This window comes from Habropoda laboriosa, unplaced genomic scaffold (genome assembly GCF_001263275.1).
Source record: "Habropoda laboriosa isolate 0110345459 unplaced genomic scaffold, ASM126327v1 scaffold578, whole genome shotgun sequence".
Taxonomy (NCBI): Eukaryota; Metazoa; Arthropoda; class Insecta; order Hymenoptera; family Apidae; genus Habropoda; species Habropoda laboriosa.
Window position 1 is genome coordinate 2,133,782 of NW_017100941.1, and position 18,098 is coordinate 2,151,879.

The 18,098-nt window shown below is 33.3% G+C and overlaps 1 protein-coding gene across 1 annotated transcript; it reads right to left on the minus strand.

Moving 5' to 3' along the window:
• Positions 1–3,404: 3,404 nt before the first annotated feature.
• Positions 3,405–13,657, minus strand: LOC108577570 (transcription factor SPT20 homolog). Its single transcript, XM_017940750.1, is given in 7 exon segments — positions 3,405–4,059; positions 5,075–5,395; positions 5,708–5,993; positions 6,241–6,435; positions 6,472–6,531; positions 7,435–7,564; positions 13,526–13,657. Coding segments are annotated over 7 exon segments (1,779 nt in total).
• Between the last annotated feature and the right edge of the window lie 4,441 nt (positions 13,658–18,098).

Sequence of the window (18,098 nt, forward strand, 5' to 3'; positions counted from 1 at the left end):
AATGTTACAGGGCTGTGAGTGTATCTTTCAACGTTCAATTTTCGAACCAGTTTTCGTACCATTAACGCAGAGGAAACGCGTCATTTTTATTACCTTTCTTCTGGTTTATTAATCTAAAATTAAGTCGATACAGGTGTTACCACTTCAGTTTTTATTCTAACTTTTAGCAATTATTAAAGGATTGGCTATTTCTTCCGAGTCGGCATCAAATTTTAAATGAGTTAGGTTAGGTTAATATTGTATAAGTTGTCTACTTTGAACATACCACGGTTGCAAAGAAAATACATCCGATACACTTCTTCAGAAAATGTGAATTTAAGAAAATTAGAGAAACATGTGTAACGAAACAGAGGAAAATTTAATTATTAGCTTTTCTGGAACTTACGAATGAAATTATGAATGGAATATGAATTAATGGTAGACAATAGGTGACAATAATCTCTTTTTTCCCCCCCAGAATTTATGCAATAAATAGTACCAATAATACTTTCAACATCCACTTTATTAAAAATGAGGCAATTTTTCTGAAGTTATCCTAAATATATTCCAACCTAAAACAACCTCAAAAAGAAGTTTTACCAAATACACAAATTCGAATTAAACCGAAAGCAGAACGTAGAAAAAAATTTCCACAAAACAGACAGCTGTATAAAATCTAAATAGTTTAACGGCTCGAAAATTGATAGTAGCGTAAATATGTATAAATCACAGGTCAATAGTTGTACGTAGTAAAAACACGTATTTCTAGTCACGTAACGGTACAACCGCCAGTTGCAGGAAGCATATTCATCGGTCACTTCCGTATTCCTAAGTCGACCGCAATAATACCTCGCACAAATGTGCGCCGTTTTCGCGGAGACACTTAATATTCTGTAAAAAAGCGCGGTTTAATCGATGCATGAACAGTCGGCTCTAAACAACGATTGACCTCAATGCATAGTTCCACGTTCACTGTTCCACTTCTACAATCTAACGCACGCTGTGAAATATCGCCGTTTCATTCATTAGTTAAACATCGTTAAAGATTCAACAATGACGAGAGTAGGTTCTACTATTCTTTGCGATACTCGTTCCGCTTCAATTCGATTGAACGTTAAATGTGATTAAGACGAGTTTCTAAGCTATCAGACCGTCAGTCAGACCGGGGGAAAAGTAACGAGTGAAAGTGGACCATGTATGGAATCAGATACGTGAAACTTCGTGCAATTTAGCGTGTCCAAGTGCAATTTTTTAATAAACTCTGCCCACGTGGTGCATCGATGATTGCATTAAATGTGATCGTCGTTGTGTTAGATTGTGTCTGTAAAGTTTATTATGTATTTTTATAAAGTATATTCATTAGGTATTATCATCGCTACTTGAGTTATTTCCTATTTATTCATAATTTAATTTAAACGATTGTGTCAATAAACTTGATCCACTTCAGACCCATGATTTTTCATTTATACGTATACATTTCTGTTCGTCGGAATTAGGATACTTATTGAATGTGAACAAAATTATTAGGATCGAAAGAAAATGATTTTTACTTTACCTCAATGCTACCAATAATTCATGTTTCATTCATAACTTCATTCATAAGTTTAAAAGAAAAAGGAATAATTAAATTTTACTTTTCCTCGTTGCACTTCCTTCTCTAAGTTTCGTAAATTACCATTTTCTGAATAAGTGCAACAGATATCGTATGTTCGTTGGAACTGTGGTATGCTAAAATTATAAAATTCTAGCAGTATTTGGAAATATTAAAGTATAGAAATATTAATAAAGGAAATATTGAAATATAGAAATATTAGAAGAGGAACTATTAAAATATACAAATATTAATAAAGGAAATATTGATATATAGAAATATTAAAAGAGGAAATATTAAAATATAGAGATATTAAAAGTGGAAATATTAAAGTATAGAAATATTGAAATATATATGAGCCTAACTTTGACAAAGAAATGTCATTTAAATCGCACAATACTTTCTGTACGATCACAACGGGTGTCCTAGACAGTAGATAGAATGATCAATCAAAATACATTTAGGTGAAAAATGTTTTATTGGAAAACGTGGAAGTATAAAAACTATAAAAACAGACAAGCTTATTACATAACGCCCACACTTATACTCGATAGTTATTCTTGTTCGAAAAGCTCGCGCATTTAGTATATACCGCTCAAGAACAGCGCGATAAATCCTGCAATGACATCAATAAAATGGCGCTGTTTTCGTTCGTTCGTTTTTCACCGAAAGTCATTTACGTTCTATCTATTTAGACCTCCTTACGTGGAAATTGACGGAACATCAAATGGCTTCCGTTAAAGTGGCTCGTTTCCTTTATTGCACCTTAAAGTGTAAAGCATATATCTTTTCACTTAGAACTCTGTCATCTTTAAGCGAAGGAAAAATTTACGTTCATCTGATGTAGTATAATGTGTACCTAACAAACATGTAGTTAAATAAAACGTAGACATATGAAATATTACGAGTGTATTAAAGTAACAGTAATCGTAATTGTAAGAATAATGTGTAGTGCTTTCAGCTTGATGAATAATTATTTTCTACTCTTCCTACTTTTTGATATAAAATGTAACAAGCTTATAAAGAATATAACTTTTTATAGAGAAGGAATAAGAATCTATGTGAAATTAATAAAAATACTATCTTCAGAGAGTTTCCTTAATAATACAACAATTTTGATAAACGAAATTATACTTTTTTTCAACGGTCACAGCTACATACGTAATAAAATGGAAACAATATTATTCCTTGAAATAAATGTTCATTTTAATATTTTTGTTGAAAGTAAGCATGAAATTTCTTTCATCAACGGAATTATAGTTTTCGCTGCTGTTATTGACGAACAATTTGACAAAATATTATAAAATAATATTAACAGTTTACTATTTTTAGTACTGTCCAAACACATGCGTTTGAAACTAAAATTATTCGAGTATTCCGTGAGTAACTTAAGTTAAGAAATGAAACGCATAAGAATTCTTGAATACTTTAGGCAGTATTTGGAAACACTTGCAGCGAAAATCTCCATTTCTCCGCAATTCTGTGTCGCGTGAAACGAGTCGCACGTTAATAAAAATATTGTCACAAGGTTAACACCATTTCCTAAAATTAACAAGCCTAAAACAGCCTTACCTTCAATTTCTCATACAACGCGATCCAGCAAATTTCAAGCAAAAGCTTCTAATTTCCACTCAAACACTAAAATTCCTATCCAACAAAGTAACATTTAACAAACAACTCCTGCAACCACAATTCTCACATACCAAAATCTTCCTCCTCTCCCAAATTCTCACCTAAAATTCACCTCAATTTATTGTGCGACAGTGCGACAATAATTTCCTTATCTAGCGACCAGCGAAAACATCGATCGTGAACAAAACCAAGTAGCAGCAAATCAAATGAAAAGGATACGAACAATTAACTGATTCATCAACGATCGTCTTCAGTATTGATTCTCGGTAACAGGACGAACACCGTTGTTAGGCTGTTGATATCCAAGCTGAGCCTGAGAGTATTGCGGATACTGAGGCTGCGAAGCGTACACTTGGTTGTATCCGGATGGTTGTTCTTGGTACGCAGACGGTTGATCTTGGTACGCAGACGGTTGATCTTGGTACGCAGACGGTTGATTTTTGTATGCATCTACAGCTTGACTTGCTTGATACAACTGAGATTGCTGGGTAGGAGCGGAAGGTTGAGCAGGCTGAGGAACGTACGGTTTTTCAGGGCGATAATTGATCTGATTAGCGACGATGCTGTAAGGAATTTGAGATTGGAATTTCAGTAAGTTCTGGAGCTGAGGAGGAAGGTTGTTGGAATACTGCGGCACCGGCTCAGCTGGCAATTGTTGCTGTTGATAATGCGTTTGTCTTCTTTGTCTGGAATGCTCTGGTCTCGGTGGACCTTGAGATCGAACTTGTACTGGGATTGGAGCTGCTGGCACAGGTTGCTCCTTTACGACTGGAGATGTTGGCTGCTGTCTCAACAAATTTTCGTACTGCTTGTTGAACTCTTCCAATTGCAATCGCGCGGACGGTTCTGGGTCGAATCTGAAAGTTTGTACGGTATTTTGCTACCATATAATTCAATAGTTAATACAGTGGTTGCGTCGAGATGAGACTTTTATTCGACTTGAGTTATCCAACTTTGGTAGGAAGATTAAATCGTTGCACTAGATTCGTGCAGTTTTAAATTAAACGACTTTGCAATTGAATTATAGTCAACATTTTGTGAGATTATGAATTACGTGTTGTATTATTCGAGGAGTGACAATAAAATTTGGAGAATAATTTAGTTTAATATTTTATTTTTAAAGCTCAACTGATATGACGTTATCGCTTTCAAAGACTGACATTAGTTTCAGGATAGTAATATTTTTCGTACTCATTTTTTGGTATCTGTTTTAATACCCGCGTTACGTTACTTTGAATTTCGAAAAGTGACTGAAAATTTCGAAGAAATAAAAGAAAGTCACAAGTAGACAAATCAGGTGAATACAAAGGGTGCTCTAACATTGTCACCAATTTTGAATTTAAGAACACTTTTTCCTAAAATAGCTGATTCCACGAAGAAAGTAATTTCAGGTAAAATCGTCGATTTACAGTACCATTAGGTGGAGGAAAATCCTTGTGAACGATTCCTTTTCGATCGAAAAAGTAAATTACAATGATCTCAACATTTTATTTACACCTCGTACTCCAAACGAACCTTACTAACGTATCCAAATCTACTTTACGAATTTAACTCTGCATAACGTCGTGTGATTTTTAAGTTACTTATCGATTTATCTAAATCTATATTCTACAAGTCTCATTCCATTACGTTATTACCAGCTAATTGCTTGCTTCTACCATCAAAATGGAAAATTGTAATCGACAGTAATTTTTTAACAGATTACAATAATTTCAAAAATTATAGATATGATATTTAACAGTTTTAAAATATTAAAAATTCTGTAATAAATTATAAGGCTTTAAATTTTCAATTAAACCATAAATCTTTTATGAAAATATTGTATTTTTTATTTAATGTTTAAATCAGGTTGTAGCAATTAAGTATCCCTACCTGTACTGTTCAGGAATCACGTTGATATAAGGAGTTTGAGCCTGGAATTTCAAGTATTGCTGAAGATGAGCGGGCACATTCGGGGAGTATTTAATCGGAGGTTCAGGCGGTGGTTGCGAAATTCTCGCGTATGGTTGTTGTTGTTGTTCTCGTCCGTGTTGCGGTGCCTGTCGTCTCTGTCTAGGAGGACCTCGTGATTTTCCGCGATAAGCTGGGTGTCGTGGTTCTGGAGGTGGATGATTTTGTGGTTCAGGTCGATACTGAGGTTCCTGTTGCTGTTGCTCTTCACGTGGTCCTTGTGATTGCAACGAAGAGTCGTATCTACGAAGAAAAACATTTGTGGCCTCCCGTAAGTCACAAATTTCTTCTCTCTTCGTTAAATAAATCAAACATACTTTTTCAAAATAAATGCTGAATATCTTCCCACATTATTTAACTAAAGAAATTCTATTAAAAATCTCCTTTAAATTGTCCTTTATGCGAGGTTTTACGTGAAATTGTTGTCTATAGATGGAATATTTCTTGCGTTCTACTGTTAATACACTTGAGCATAATTCATAGGATGAGGCATCTTCTTTATTCAGAAAAGTTGTGGTGATGCGTGATTTTTAAATTGAAAAGAACTTTCGTTACCTGTATTGCTCAGGTATGATGTTGAAATATGGAAGTTGCGCTTGATACTGAAGGAGCTGTTTAATATGTACAGGTGCGACATCAAAATGCTTCTTCTGTTGTATTCCGTATCCAAATTGATCAGGCTGTGGTTGTGGTTGTGGTTGACGTTGTAGCACGTGAGCTCTTTGACGTGATGGTGGTGCTCTTGGCGCGCTTGCAACCGGGACTTCCGAATACTGCTGCACTTCTTGGTGCGTTTCTGGACGTGGTTGACGATCGTACGATCTCCAATTCACTCTTAATCCTTTCGAATAAAATTTCAAATTTATTTTCTGTTGGAGATACGCCCTAATAGATCATAGGACGATCGATGGGTCTTGATAGTGATGCGATGTAAAAAGCGTGCGTGTGTTCTTCTTATTAAATTATAACAATCATTCTCAAGGAACATTTTAAGTCAACAATTACCCAACAACCGCTTTGGATTAGTCTTGTTAGTGATGTTTTTTGCGTCCAATAATTATAGTCACATTGTGTTACATATTATTTACCACTAGGATCATTGTATTGAAGAGATTTCACGGAAGGATCGTAGGACCCTTGAATGATCGATTGGCTATGTCCATCCGATTCTCTTGGAATATTATACGATCCTGAAGAAGGTTGTTGGAACTGTCCGTTGTAACTTTCCACGCCAGAGTCTGAGGCACCTTGTATTTGAAAATTGCTATGGCCATCCGTAGCACCTTGTATGTGAAAATTGCTATTGCTATCCGTAGCACCTTGAATTTGAGAGTGACCATCTGTGGCACCTTGGATAGTGAACCCACTTTCCTTTGGTGCTACAAAATAGAAAATTCGTACTAAACTTCGAAGAAATTCTTTCATTTTCCTGCTGTACAAATTACTGCTCGTTTTATGCGTATAAATACGTATATTAAATTATTTGAGGTAAATGGCTAACGAAATATTAAATACAGTAAGTGTAAGTCTCTAATTCTCTCTTTTGTGGAATTTACGTGGTAATATGAAATTTCGGATATTTAATTGCTCCCAAATTGATCTCTTAAATGTTGAAAAATTCCATATTACACGACCTAATATTTTGGAAAAAGAATTTTTACACCTGAAAAGTTGAAGTACTACTTATTTAATAAGTTATCAATTTATCTAAAAGTATTTACTTGTGTAAAGTAATTCTTTGTACAAGTCTCTGACAGTGAATAAACTGTAGCTTATGAAAAATAATAATTTGCATCTGTACAATAAAGAAGAGAACTTTCACTTGATCATAACACCTTACAAAAATATAAAAACAATTTCCAACTAAATACAAATTATTTTTTATACAGTAAATTTGACACTTATTACTCATTCCTAAAACATTATCTTATTTTATTTCCACCATTAAAATGAACCAATTTTCAGAAAATGTAATCTCAACATAATCGTCATTTTCAGAATTGCTAGTGAAAGAAAGTTATAGTTATACATATTCATTTGTATATTTAATTAAAAATAAAACCAACATTTTCATTGCGAAACAATTCACTCGTTACACGGTGAAGTTCAATTTGCTAGATATCTCGAAAGTACAAATACCGGAAAGAATTCGACACAAGTTTAACAAGCAACGCTAAATCTGATCGTAAATTTGTTCCAGCCAGAAACATAGGAGGATAAATTATACCGAAAGATATTTCCTCTCGTGGTAACAGTATCGGTATGCCTTATCTATCTTTTACCATTTTGATCTATGTACTCGATTCCTTTCCCTTCCGTTACTCTCAAACCCTGGGCAGTTTGACGCCCGTCAGAGGCTCCTTGTATTGTGAACTGCGCCAAGCACGCTGGAAGTGCTATTAGAAGCAAAATCTGTACAAAATAGTAACACTATGTCAATGAACTTAATAAAATATATGTATGAAATTTCACTTCTAATTTGATTTCAATATGAAATAATTTAAAAAACCTGCTACTACATTACCTAAATCAAATAACAATATAAACAAAGTAACACAAGCTTTTTAAAAATCTGCTATTACAGTAACTAATTCAAATAATAATACAAGTTTTAAACATTCAAACTTTACAATCTATTACTACATTCTATTTCAATAATCAATGAAACATGTAACACACTAGTATGTACCTAATTAATTATGCAAAAGGTTTTATCAGGAAGTGTTAATTCAACGTTTTGTATAACAGTACATCAATTAAATCCTTTTCAAGTGCCTTAAAAATCAACGAGAGATTATGTCACAAAGTGAAACACCAAATATGTACTTTCTGATTATAAAGTTTAAACTATTCCAAGTTGTAAATTCATCTATTAAAGTGACATTAAGATTCAATTCTTCTTTTGTTAAAAACCACAGAAATACTACTATCAACTTTTCACAATGATAAATAAATAGACCTCTTCCCTTTTAATTTAACTTATTAGTTCAAAATAATTTTCAGTGACCATAGCTGTTCACTAATTCACAAAACTTTTCACCTGTCTAATAAAAAAATTCACAAACTTTTCATCTTATTATTAAACATTCACAAACTTTTTAAAACTAACATCACCATTAACATAATTTCTTGGCATAAATATCCTTGACACTGAAGTGTCTTGCTCTAAATGCTCTGACTAAGGCAGCCATAACAAAGAAGACAATGAATCAATGTGAAAGTATTACAACTTTCCACTGGAATTTTAAGGTCTGAATGCATCATTTCTATAATACTTTTTCTAATCACGGTATTATCTAATAGGATGGAACTCCATCATGTGACAACTACGATTATACACTGGTTTGTCTTTTATGTACAGCTGTGTTGTATTTACATGGAATTGCACCTAGCGAGCGGCGTAACGTAGCTGCGAGGGAAAGTTGCAACTTCAAGACCAGATTCTTCTAGATCAAGCAAAGTTAATAATAACACGTCTCGGGAGCACAACGAAAACCGATATTTCTACACGCACGTTCCTTTTCTTCTAATTATAAGAAAAGTACCATATATTCTTCTTTTCTTTTTTTTTTTTTACCAAATGTTACATATTTTATAGCAGGAAATTTTTATTTCAAAATGATTGCAATAATACATAAAAAAAAAGCATTAATGAAACGCAACTGCGTAATTTTTGAATGAAATAAAAAAAGTTTAAGATCACTATGCTCTAAATTATACAATAATTTTCAGAAAAATATTAGAAATTTAAGAAACACTTGATGAATTTTTTATTATCTAAATTTATCGAGTCGAAGTGAATTACTATTGATACCTGCACAATTTATTGCAAATCGATACGAAATTGATAACAGATTTAATATTGATGTAAATTAATAAATGGTTCGAAACTTTTGGCTGATAGTGTATCTTTCAAGTATATATTACTCAGCAACTCAATTTTCATTAAATGTCACACCTTACAGCATAATTCACTTAATTAATTTACCGGAGAAGGACAAACACGATGCCAGAAGTGTAGCTCCGAGCAACTTACTGTATAAGGCTAATTCCTTCGTTAGTGCTAATTAAGCTAATTAAACGAATCCAATGGAGATTAATCTATACCTGTTATCAAGAGACTTATCTGGTCTCAGTATCCTCTATAATGATGTTCTGTACATGGATATACATGTACATTATATCATTCGATTATGTTCGAGGAGAAATCGACTTGTACCAATACCATAATTAGAAGATTGCGTTTTCGATTTTCTGTTACTTAAATGTACTATCTAAATAACACTTCTAAAAAATCGCAAATTAATTCTGTATCTAATAATTTTTCTTACTAGCACAATTTTCAATTTTGAATGAATTTGCTGCTTTTGAAAATCGATTCAATCGATAAAATTATTAACAAAATTACATAAAACTATGCAAAGAATAGTTTCAGTTTTGAATAGAAGGAATGTGTTCCATATCTTTAGCAATTTAATTTGAAAAAGTACTGTGTACAGGAGCCATGCATTCCTCTTAAATTCAATTAGAGCAAGAATACGGAATTTTCGTTAAAAAAAAAAATTCCAACAGTATTATTTAGACAATGTAATATTTTTGTAATCAGTAAAATAGAAAAATTCACCTAAAATCCTCAGCAAAATAGAAAAACTCAACTAAAGTTTCCAGTAAGAAAGAAAGATTCGACTAAAGTCTGAAATATAGTTCAAGTAAAAATCCTATTTCTTTCTATAATTCCTAGAATGATGAATAAAATAATGAATAAAAATAGCTTTAAAAATTTCTAGATATATTCTCAAAACATGTTCAATTTCCACTTTAAACGAATTCCAACACAGCATTCATAGACACATCCATTGCAAACCCTTTCAAAGTATCAAACAGATTCGATCAAACCTCTGCCTTTCGCGCTTCAATTATGAAACGAAGAAGAAGCCTATCGATAATAATCATTTCAATGAAATCTGGCCAGAATGAAAATCCGGGTTTCCAAAGGGGAAAGTTTGCGTGTCTTCGATTAGCAAAAGCAGTTTCCGTAATCAGGAAAAGGCGACGAGTTGGTATTACCTTTCCTCGGAGCATTCCAGCCGCTCTGTAAGAAAAAGGAACTGAACCTAGCTGGAAACCGGGATCTAAGGTAGCGCAGTGTGCTACGATCGAGCACACCGTTGCAAGAATTACACGCTCGCCGATAGAAAGTGAAATATAAATTAACAGACAAGACACGCCTGCTTCGATTATTTGCGAAAAAAAGGGCCCGAGTATTACGAGCTCGACTTGTCTAGAAGTGTCTCCCTGTGAAACGGAATATTAATATTTCGAAGGCGACAGTCTTTTGTGCAAATTCACTCATATTGTTTTCTTCGAAGTACCGAAAATTTTAGCTTAGGGCACTCTTTATTAATTAAAATTTCATTCGTGTAGCTTTCTTCGAAGTACCTAAAATTTTAATTCAGGGTACTTTTTATTACCCAAAACTTCACTCGTATAATTTCCTTTGAAATACCTGTAATTTGAATTCAGGGCATTTTTTACTACCTAAAACTTCACTCATATGATTTTCTTTGAAATACCTAAAATTCTAACTTAGGCCATCTTTTAAATAACTAAACCTTCACTTACATCGTTTCCTTTGAAATACAGAATTAAGAGTTAAAATTTTAGTTTAAGGTCGCATTGACAGCTCTGTTATTATACGAATAATATTATTATAATTCTTCTGTAAGTAATAATTATGTTAACAAGTCAATTCTTCAGTTATGAATTAAACAATTTTCTATTCTGATAGAATTTTTCTCGAAACGTGCTCGATAGGTGTTGCACAAGATGTTAAAATTTTGTAATGAAAAAGAATCGCACACAGTTTATAATTATTTTCGTATTTTCATAAAGATTCGATATTTTCAACTAAACGAGAAGAAAAATGCACTGTTTACTTCTTTATTTCTCCACTAAAAGTGAAAGAAAATCCTTGCACTTTCACTAACAGGATTGAAACGTACGTGTCCCATTTTTCATTTTAATTGCCAGGTATCTGAAAAGAATTGTAGTAAAAAGAACGAAACGATTACGACTGTAAGTAGCTTTGTAGTACAGGATACGAAACTATGACTACTTCTTACGGAACTTTCATCCTGCATGTACATAGTGATTGTGAAATGCAAGCAAGAAGTCTGCTGTAAATCTCAACAAAATAGCATGTCTTTTTGGCTTTCTTCGTGAAACTATCTGAATCGAGTCACGTATCAAATATTTGCCGATCGGGCTTCGTTAGTGAAGTAACGCCATAATTGCCTATGATTCATTCTATGAAATTCGTTTAATTTTTCACTTTCTGAACGTGATAGAATTTCCATCAAAATAAAAAATCAAAACATTACTTCAGCTGAAAAAATTATTTCGTTAATAATAATTCTGAAATATTAAACTCTTACAAATATATCATATATTAGATTCTATTCCTGGTCAAAAAAAATAGTTCGTACTTATACGTTCTTCTGTTCTATAATCAGTAAAGTTAATGGCGTGGAAAATTCCAAGTTATCAATAAAAGTGTCCACCGAGGTAGAATTTAATTACATGAAATTATCGATACTATCCAATCCTTTTCTACTTTCATTCTTGTTTCATTATTATATGCTGCGATACGCTTTTTTAATTCTCAATTCTTGACAAATATCAAAGCCACCTTTTTCCAGTTAAAATTAGATATACAAATTATAAAGAAAAATGCTCTCATTGTTATAAATTTATTTTTAATACACCAACAATCGTCGATAATGTAATCGACAATCGTTAAAATAATCGTCTTATTTTTCTTTCTTATCCTTAACCAATTACCAGGCTCTGTTGAACAGAATACGAATGATGTTATGGTCACGTTTCCTCTGTTCTACTCGTAAAATGCGAAAGCGTGACATTTCAAAGCGAACCATGCTTTCTTAACTATGGACAGATAAATTAGTGTAACCGTTTCTTGCCGGTGAAATTACAACGTAATTTTGGTGACAAATTGGGAATGCCTTACACAATCAACTACGTAAATTATTTCAACGCGATTTTAAACGATCAGATTTTTAATTTCGCCTGCTGTTCATCATTAACCTCATCGAATTTATCAATTATTCTAAATACAATGTTTCTAAAATCAGAGTACCAATAACGACATACAACTGATCAAATTTAAGAAAACAGCACACTTTTTGATAAAGAACTGTGCAGCTTTTATAAAATGATCATAATCTAATGATCTTATAATAAAGATCTTAACATAACGCAAACGTGATTCTCTCTTAAGACGATTCCAAGATCAATCTTAAAATATTTGTAAAATTAAAATACCAATAGTAACATGTAACCAATAAAAATTTTAAAAACACTTTTTAATAAAACAACAGTTTTCCTATTCAACTTATATTCCATTCTCCCTCCTCTTAAAATGATCACAAAATTACCTTGACAAACGTAATTCCCTCTTAAAATAATTCCACGATTGACTTTACAAAATTTCGAAAATTGAAGTACCTATAAGCACATGTAACAAATCAAAATTAAGAAAACGAAACACATTTTGATAAAACAACAGTTTTCATATTCAACTTATAGGTACTCCATTTTCCCTCTTCTTAAAATGAACAAAAAATTACCATATTAACACATACGTGAAATTAAAATAGATACCTATACCAATACTTAACTAATCCGAATTAAGAAAACACTTATTCACCAAACAACATTTTTCATATTCAACTTATACTCCATTATCTCTCCCTAAAACGAACCTAAAATTACCATCTCAACAAGCGTAATTCCTTCTCGAAACATTTGTCACGGCAACGTAACGAGTTCCCTATCACCGTAATTCCACTTACGTACGTAATGTATACTCTAATTAACCCGCGACGAGTTGACGAGCAAACTCGTCCACTAATTTACATCACGGATACACGCTCAAAAGTGGTACCTACGTCACATTGTAATTATCCCCGCACGCGACAGTCTTTCATTACGCAACATTTTACTTCTCCGAACCTCCAACACCCTTTACACGTGCCCTCTAATTTTCCCTCCGAGTAAAACACCAATTACCCAATTGACACCAAACGATCGAATCCTCGTTACTAAAACGAGGCCACTGTGCTCATCTGTCGACGCGAAACAACGCGAATCGCGACGATTAGGAAACATGCGAGAGATTTTACTTACGAGCAAATTCATGGCGAGAAAGCAGGCTGCTCGATGCGTTCAAGGGTGGAGTGTATCTGAGGCGGCCGCGCGGCCACCGGAACAACTTTATAGGCGGCTACGTAAAAGGCGGCTTTCAGCGACGGGGATGTGACTTCTCGTGCCACCTCCACCAGCCCCCAGCTCTACCGTTCCACGGAACTGCCTTTTCAATTCGCACACGGCGATTTTTCCGTGGTCCAACTCGCCTGATCTCACTGCCAACGCTTCGTGGCTCTTCCTAGCTCCAGTGAACAACGTCTGTGGCCGACCACGGGCCATCGATACACCGCGATGCGGGAAATGTTTTAACAGGAGGAAGTGTGTTTGGATTTTATTAAAAATCGACGAAACCCAAATCCACTGTAATGTAAATGTTTTTTAACTTTCTTTTCCCTTCTACGTGAAAATTTGAGAATTCTACTTTTAATTTGCGTGGGAAATTATTTGCTTTCTACGTGGGGTAATTATAATGTAATCAGAGAGCGCATAGGCGTCTTGTGAACGTCTTAAAGACATCTGAACGACGTATAATATTACAAATCAAGATATCTTTGAAAGGTTTAAATGGCGTAATTTTTACACGTCGTTAGAACATACTGATTAATACAAGAGTCGATCAAAAAGTTTGCTAAGCAAGAAGAGGGGTGGGGGTAACTCATTTTGAGACGAAAGAAAAAATATATTTTTGTAGGAATAAATATAAGTTAATTCAGAGGTCTGAGAAATGTATTGAAGTCAAGGGGGAATACGTCGAAAAAGGAAGATTATATCATAGCTTTTTCTACTTCCCTTCTCCTTTATTCCGCGAACTTTTTGACTTCCCCTTGTAGAGTACAGATCAGGTTGTAAGACGTTCACGCCAAAAATGGACATAAAATGGGCATCTCTAAGAAGTCGTGTGCTATCTGGCTATTATATATCTTGTAGTTTCGATTGTACAGGGTGTTTGAAGAAAATGTTAACACTTACGTATGTGGAAATAACTTTTCAAGGAAAAAGAACTGAGAACACAATATATGTAGGTATCGTGTCAAGAAATGTGAGTTGGTTTTAAAGAATCTAGAGTTATTCGTCATCATTATCAACAGATTCTTGGACACTTATTACAATGTATAATACGAAAATATGCAATTTCTTATGAAAAAAAAAACAAAGAATAAGTGTAGAAAAAAATTTGTTCACCGGAGAAAATCCGTCGCGTACGAAAAAAATTTTATTTAATAAAAACAGAACAAGTAGTGTACCTATTTTCATTTCTACACTTCATTCGTAAATTTTCCTTTGTACTTTATTTTTTCGGCGAGCTGTTGCATTCTTATCCAACGTGCATTTGAAAGAGCAATAAAAATGTTAGGAAGTTCAAGTGGACGCAAGTGCATACGCTGTGAATTCCCGTTGGTCGTAAAAAAGTACCTACTCGATTGCATCGTCGGAAAATGTTGAAGGCATCGAGAATGAATGCAATTGAAAGACAGATTTCCCAAGCAGCAGAAAACATTAAAAGGTTACTGTGCAACGAGCACGTGTATCAATTAATGCATCTGTGCACACTGAACTTATTGTTAGATAATCACTATAAATAACACAAATACCAAAATCGTTCGCAGACCCCTGTTTATGTAACTTATTCAATGTAAACATACGCACTATCGTGTAATTTCGATACAATTATGTGAAATAACAACTTTGTAAAACAATACAGAATTTGATAAGAAGAGCAAACAGAATTGAATGGTAATTTTATTTGTCGAATTTCGAATATCTTAATAAACAATTTTTATCCATATTTGGAGAAATGAATTAAATGGACTAACTTAGTAAATAATTGAAGTCATTGTATACAAAAATATTACAGGACATTAGAGTGTACAGTTTGAGAAATAAATGAAAAATATTTTATTTTTATTAAATTAACAAGAATTATTTAGATTTTTCTTAATTAATAAATATTCAATAGAGTATAGTATTGCAGTAAAAAGCTTGAAATTATTCATAAATTTAATTCTCATAGATAAGAGTCTCTTAATCACTATTATACCCTTTTTATCAAATCGTTCACACTAAACAATCGATACCTATCGCTGCAGCAAGAAAGTGGATGCTCACAAGAACTAAATAGTCGCCATAAAATCTTACGTAAGGTGACAGCAGATATTTGTCTTTATATACGTAAATAAATCTCACCTTCTATAATAATATAACTTAAGTTTGTCCCATTCATCATTTCAACCTTTATACTTCATATTCATAAAAATACTCGATCTTTATAATAAAACTACCGTTACTATTTATCTCCAATGGAAATTAACGATTTATCGGTTTCAATACAAAACACAAAAATAATTGAATAAACGTACAATGTGAAAAACAATTCAGTGAAAAGTAAATAAAATATCACGACAAAAAACTTTGAAAGGAAGTGAATATATAATTAAGGAAGTTGTAGACATGCAAAGCATCGGTTCAACATCGTTTGCGGAGAATTTCAAAAAGGAATATTTTCCACGTTCGAGAACAATATATCGAGAGCTTATTAAAGTATATCGAAGTTTTTCTCTTTCTTACACATTCTTACCGGAAGAGAATGGAAGGATTCGAATGGGATATGAAAAATAAGAGATAGACATAATACAATCACGTTTCACGTATCAAGTCACGCTGCCTTCGTCGATTTCCGGATCTCGCTCTGTCTAGAATGAAACCAAATCTCACCTGATTCTCGGTTCTCTACGATTTCAAAGTAGATCTGTTTGAATAATTCAAGATAAACGTTTTGTTTAAACTGATACCCTAATGCAGTCTCTTGGAGCAATTATTTATCTATTGTTACATGTAGTACTCTGTTCGTATTTATTCAGAATATAGTAATTTATGAGAAAAAAATGAAGCACATTCTAACACAATTCATGTGGCAATAAATTCTCATTCTATTCGAAAAGAATACAAGCAGAAAAGTATTTAAGAATAGATCAATGTACAAGATACCGATCGTCAAGTGTGCGGATGAATAAGTAATGCGAATTGACTGCCAACGTTTTGAATATTGATTTATGAAAAGAAAGTCATTTAACCCTTTCCAGGTCAATTTAATTAAATTCTTCAAAAGGGGGGAAAGAAAATTTTTTCCTATTCTTTGTTAATAGTTAAATACACGAAATGTAACAGTGTGGCCACTTGTAAAAGTGTTATTTTACTAAAAAATGATATCAAATAACATCTATGGACAGAAATACGATATACAAATGCAAAAATGGTACATGATAACAAATGGAATCATTAGCCTGAAGATGGTTAGTTATATTAACCCTTTCACTGCGCCTATAGGTTTTTTGGAAATTTTCTTGCACTCTGCGCTTCGCGTCTATAGACATTCTGAATATGTCCACGCACTGTGCACTTGGCATTTTCAAAATTTTCCCACACTGTATATTTGCCGATTTTAGAAGACGACATAGAATATTGATCAATATCGATGTTCCCTCTCCAGTGGAGTAAAGGGTTCGTGTTCCTTTTCGCGTAACTACGAGTGTGTCCAAAAAGACAATGCGTATTGCGATATACATATTTTTCTTTAATAAACAGCATTTACATTAATATTATATGTGTGTGGTAACATTATTATATCCCTTCCGCCGCTTGATCCACAGTTTTTTGTCACACTTTCACCTTAATTTAATCCTTAATTTTCGCCCTCCGCGCGCTTCCACCTTAATTCAACAAAACGATAAATTTACAAATTTTAATTTAATTTCAGTTTTTAAATTTTTTTTTTAAATTTTTACACGCCGAAACGAACGATGTTACGGCCGCGATTCGAAATCTACCGTCTGCCACGCGCGTTGCATACTACATAAAACCTACCGCAGCGAAAGGGTTAAAGACGTCAGAGTGACAAGACGTGTATAATAAAAGGAGCAATTTCCAAGTAAAATTCTCAACCATGTTATTTCCATGGCCTTCCTTCAGATCGATGAACTCCAAGAGACATTGGCGAATTATGCACTTGTGGTCAGCGTAAAAACGAAAGTTGCAGTGCGCTAGAGTGCAAGCGTGTGCATAATTGCAATTGCCGAGAGTAACGCGAACCGGCGCATGATGCGTGAAGGCCACGAGACCGATTTACACATACTCTTCCTTGTCCGGAGAAATGTCACTTTCGTTATGAAACGTAACAAGATAAAGTTGGCTTCGAGATTTTCTGCTTGTAAAAAAAGAAAGAAAAATAGAAAATACGGTCTCCGAGAAGCTTGTTGAACGTTTGATCCTATGTTGTTCGAGCAGCTTGTAATTAAAGAGTTCTACCTCGTTTTTAAGTAGAGCAACACAAGAAGGCCGGAAGTTTTGCAACGAACAAGGAAATGGTAATTAATTCGTTTGCTTAACAGATCCATTTGGTGTGTTGGGAAATACTGAAATTATTTCTGAGATGAATGGTATGAAAGCTGGCTAACTTAATGATTCTTGCAATCGATTTTGTTCATTTACAGCACGGATGGTTTATTTTGAAAGTTTACGCGAATTAACTTCTGCCATTTTTAATAAATATTAATTTTACATTACACTGAAAATTATACATAATTTTGCATAATTATACACGAGAATTATGCACATTTTTTGTTGTAAAACAAATGTAAAGATATCATTACATTTTTGTTTGCGATTTAATAATTATTTTAAAAAGATTTTTAAAATTAATTAAATTAAAATTATTATTCTCAAT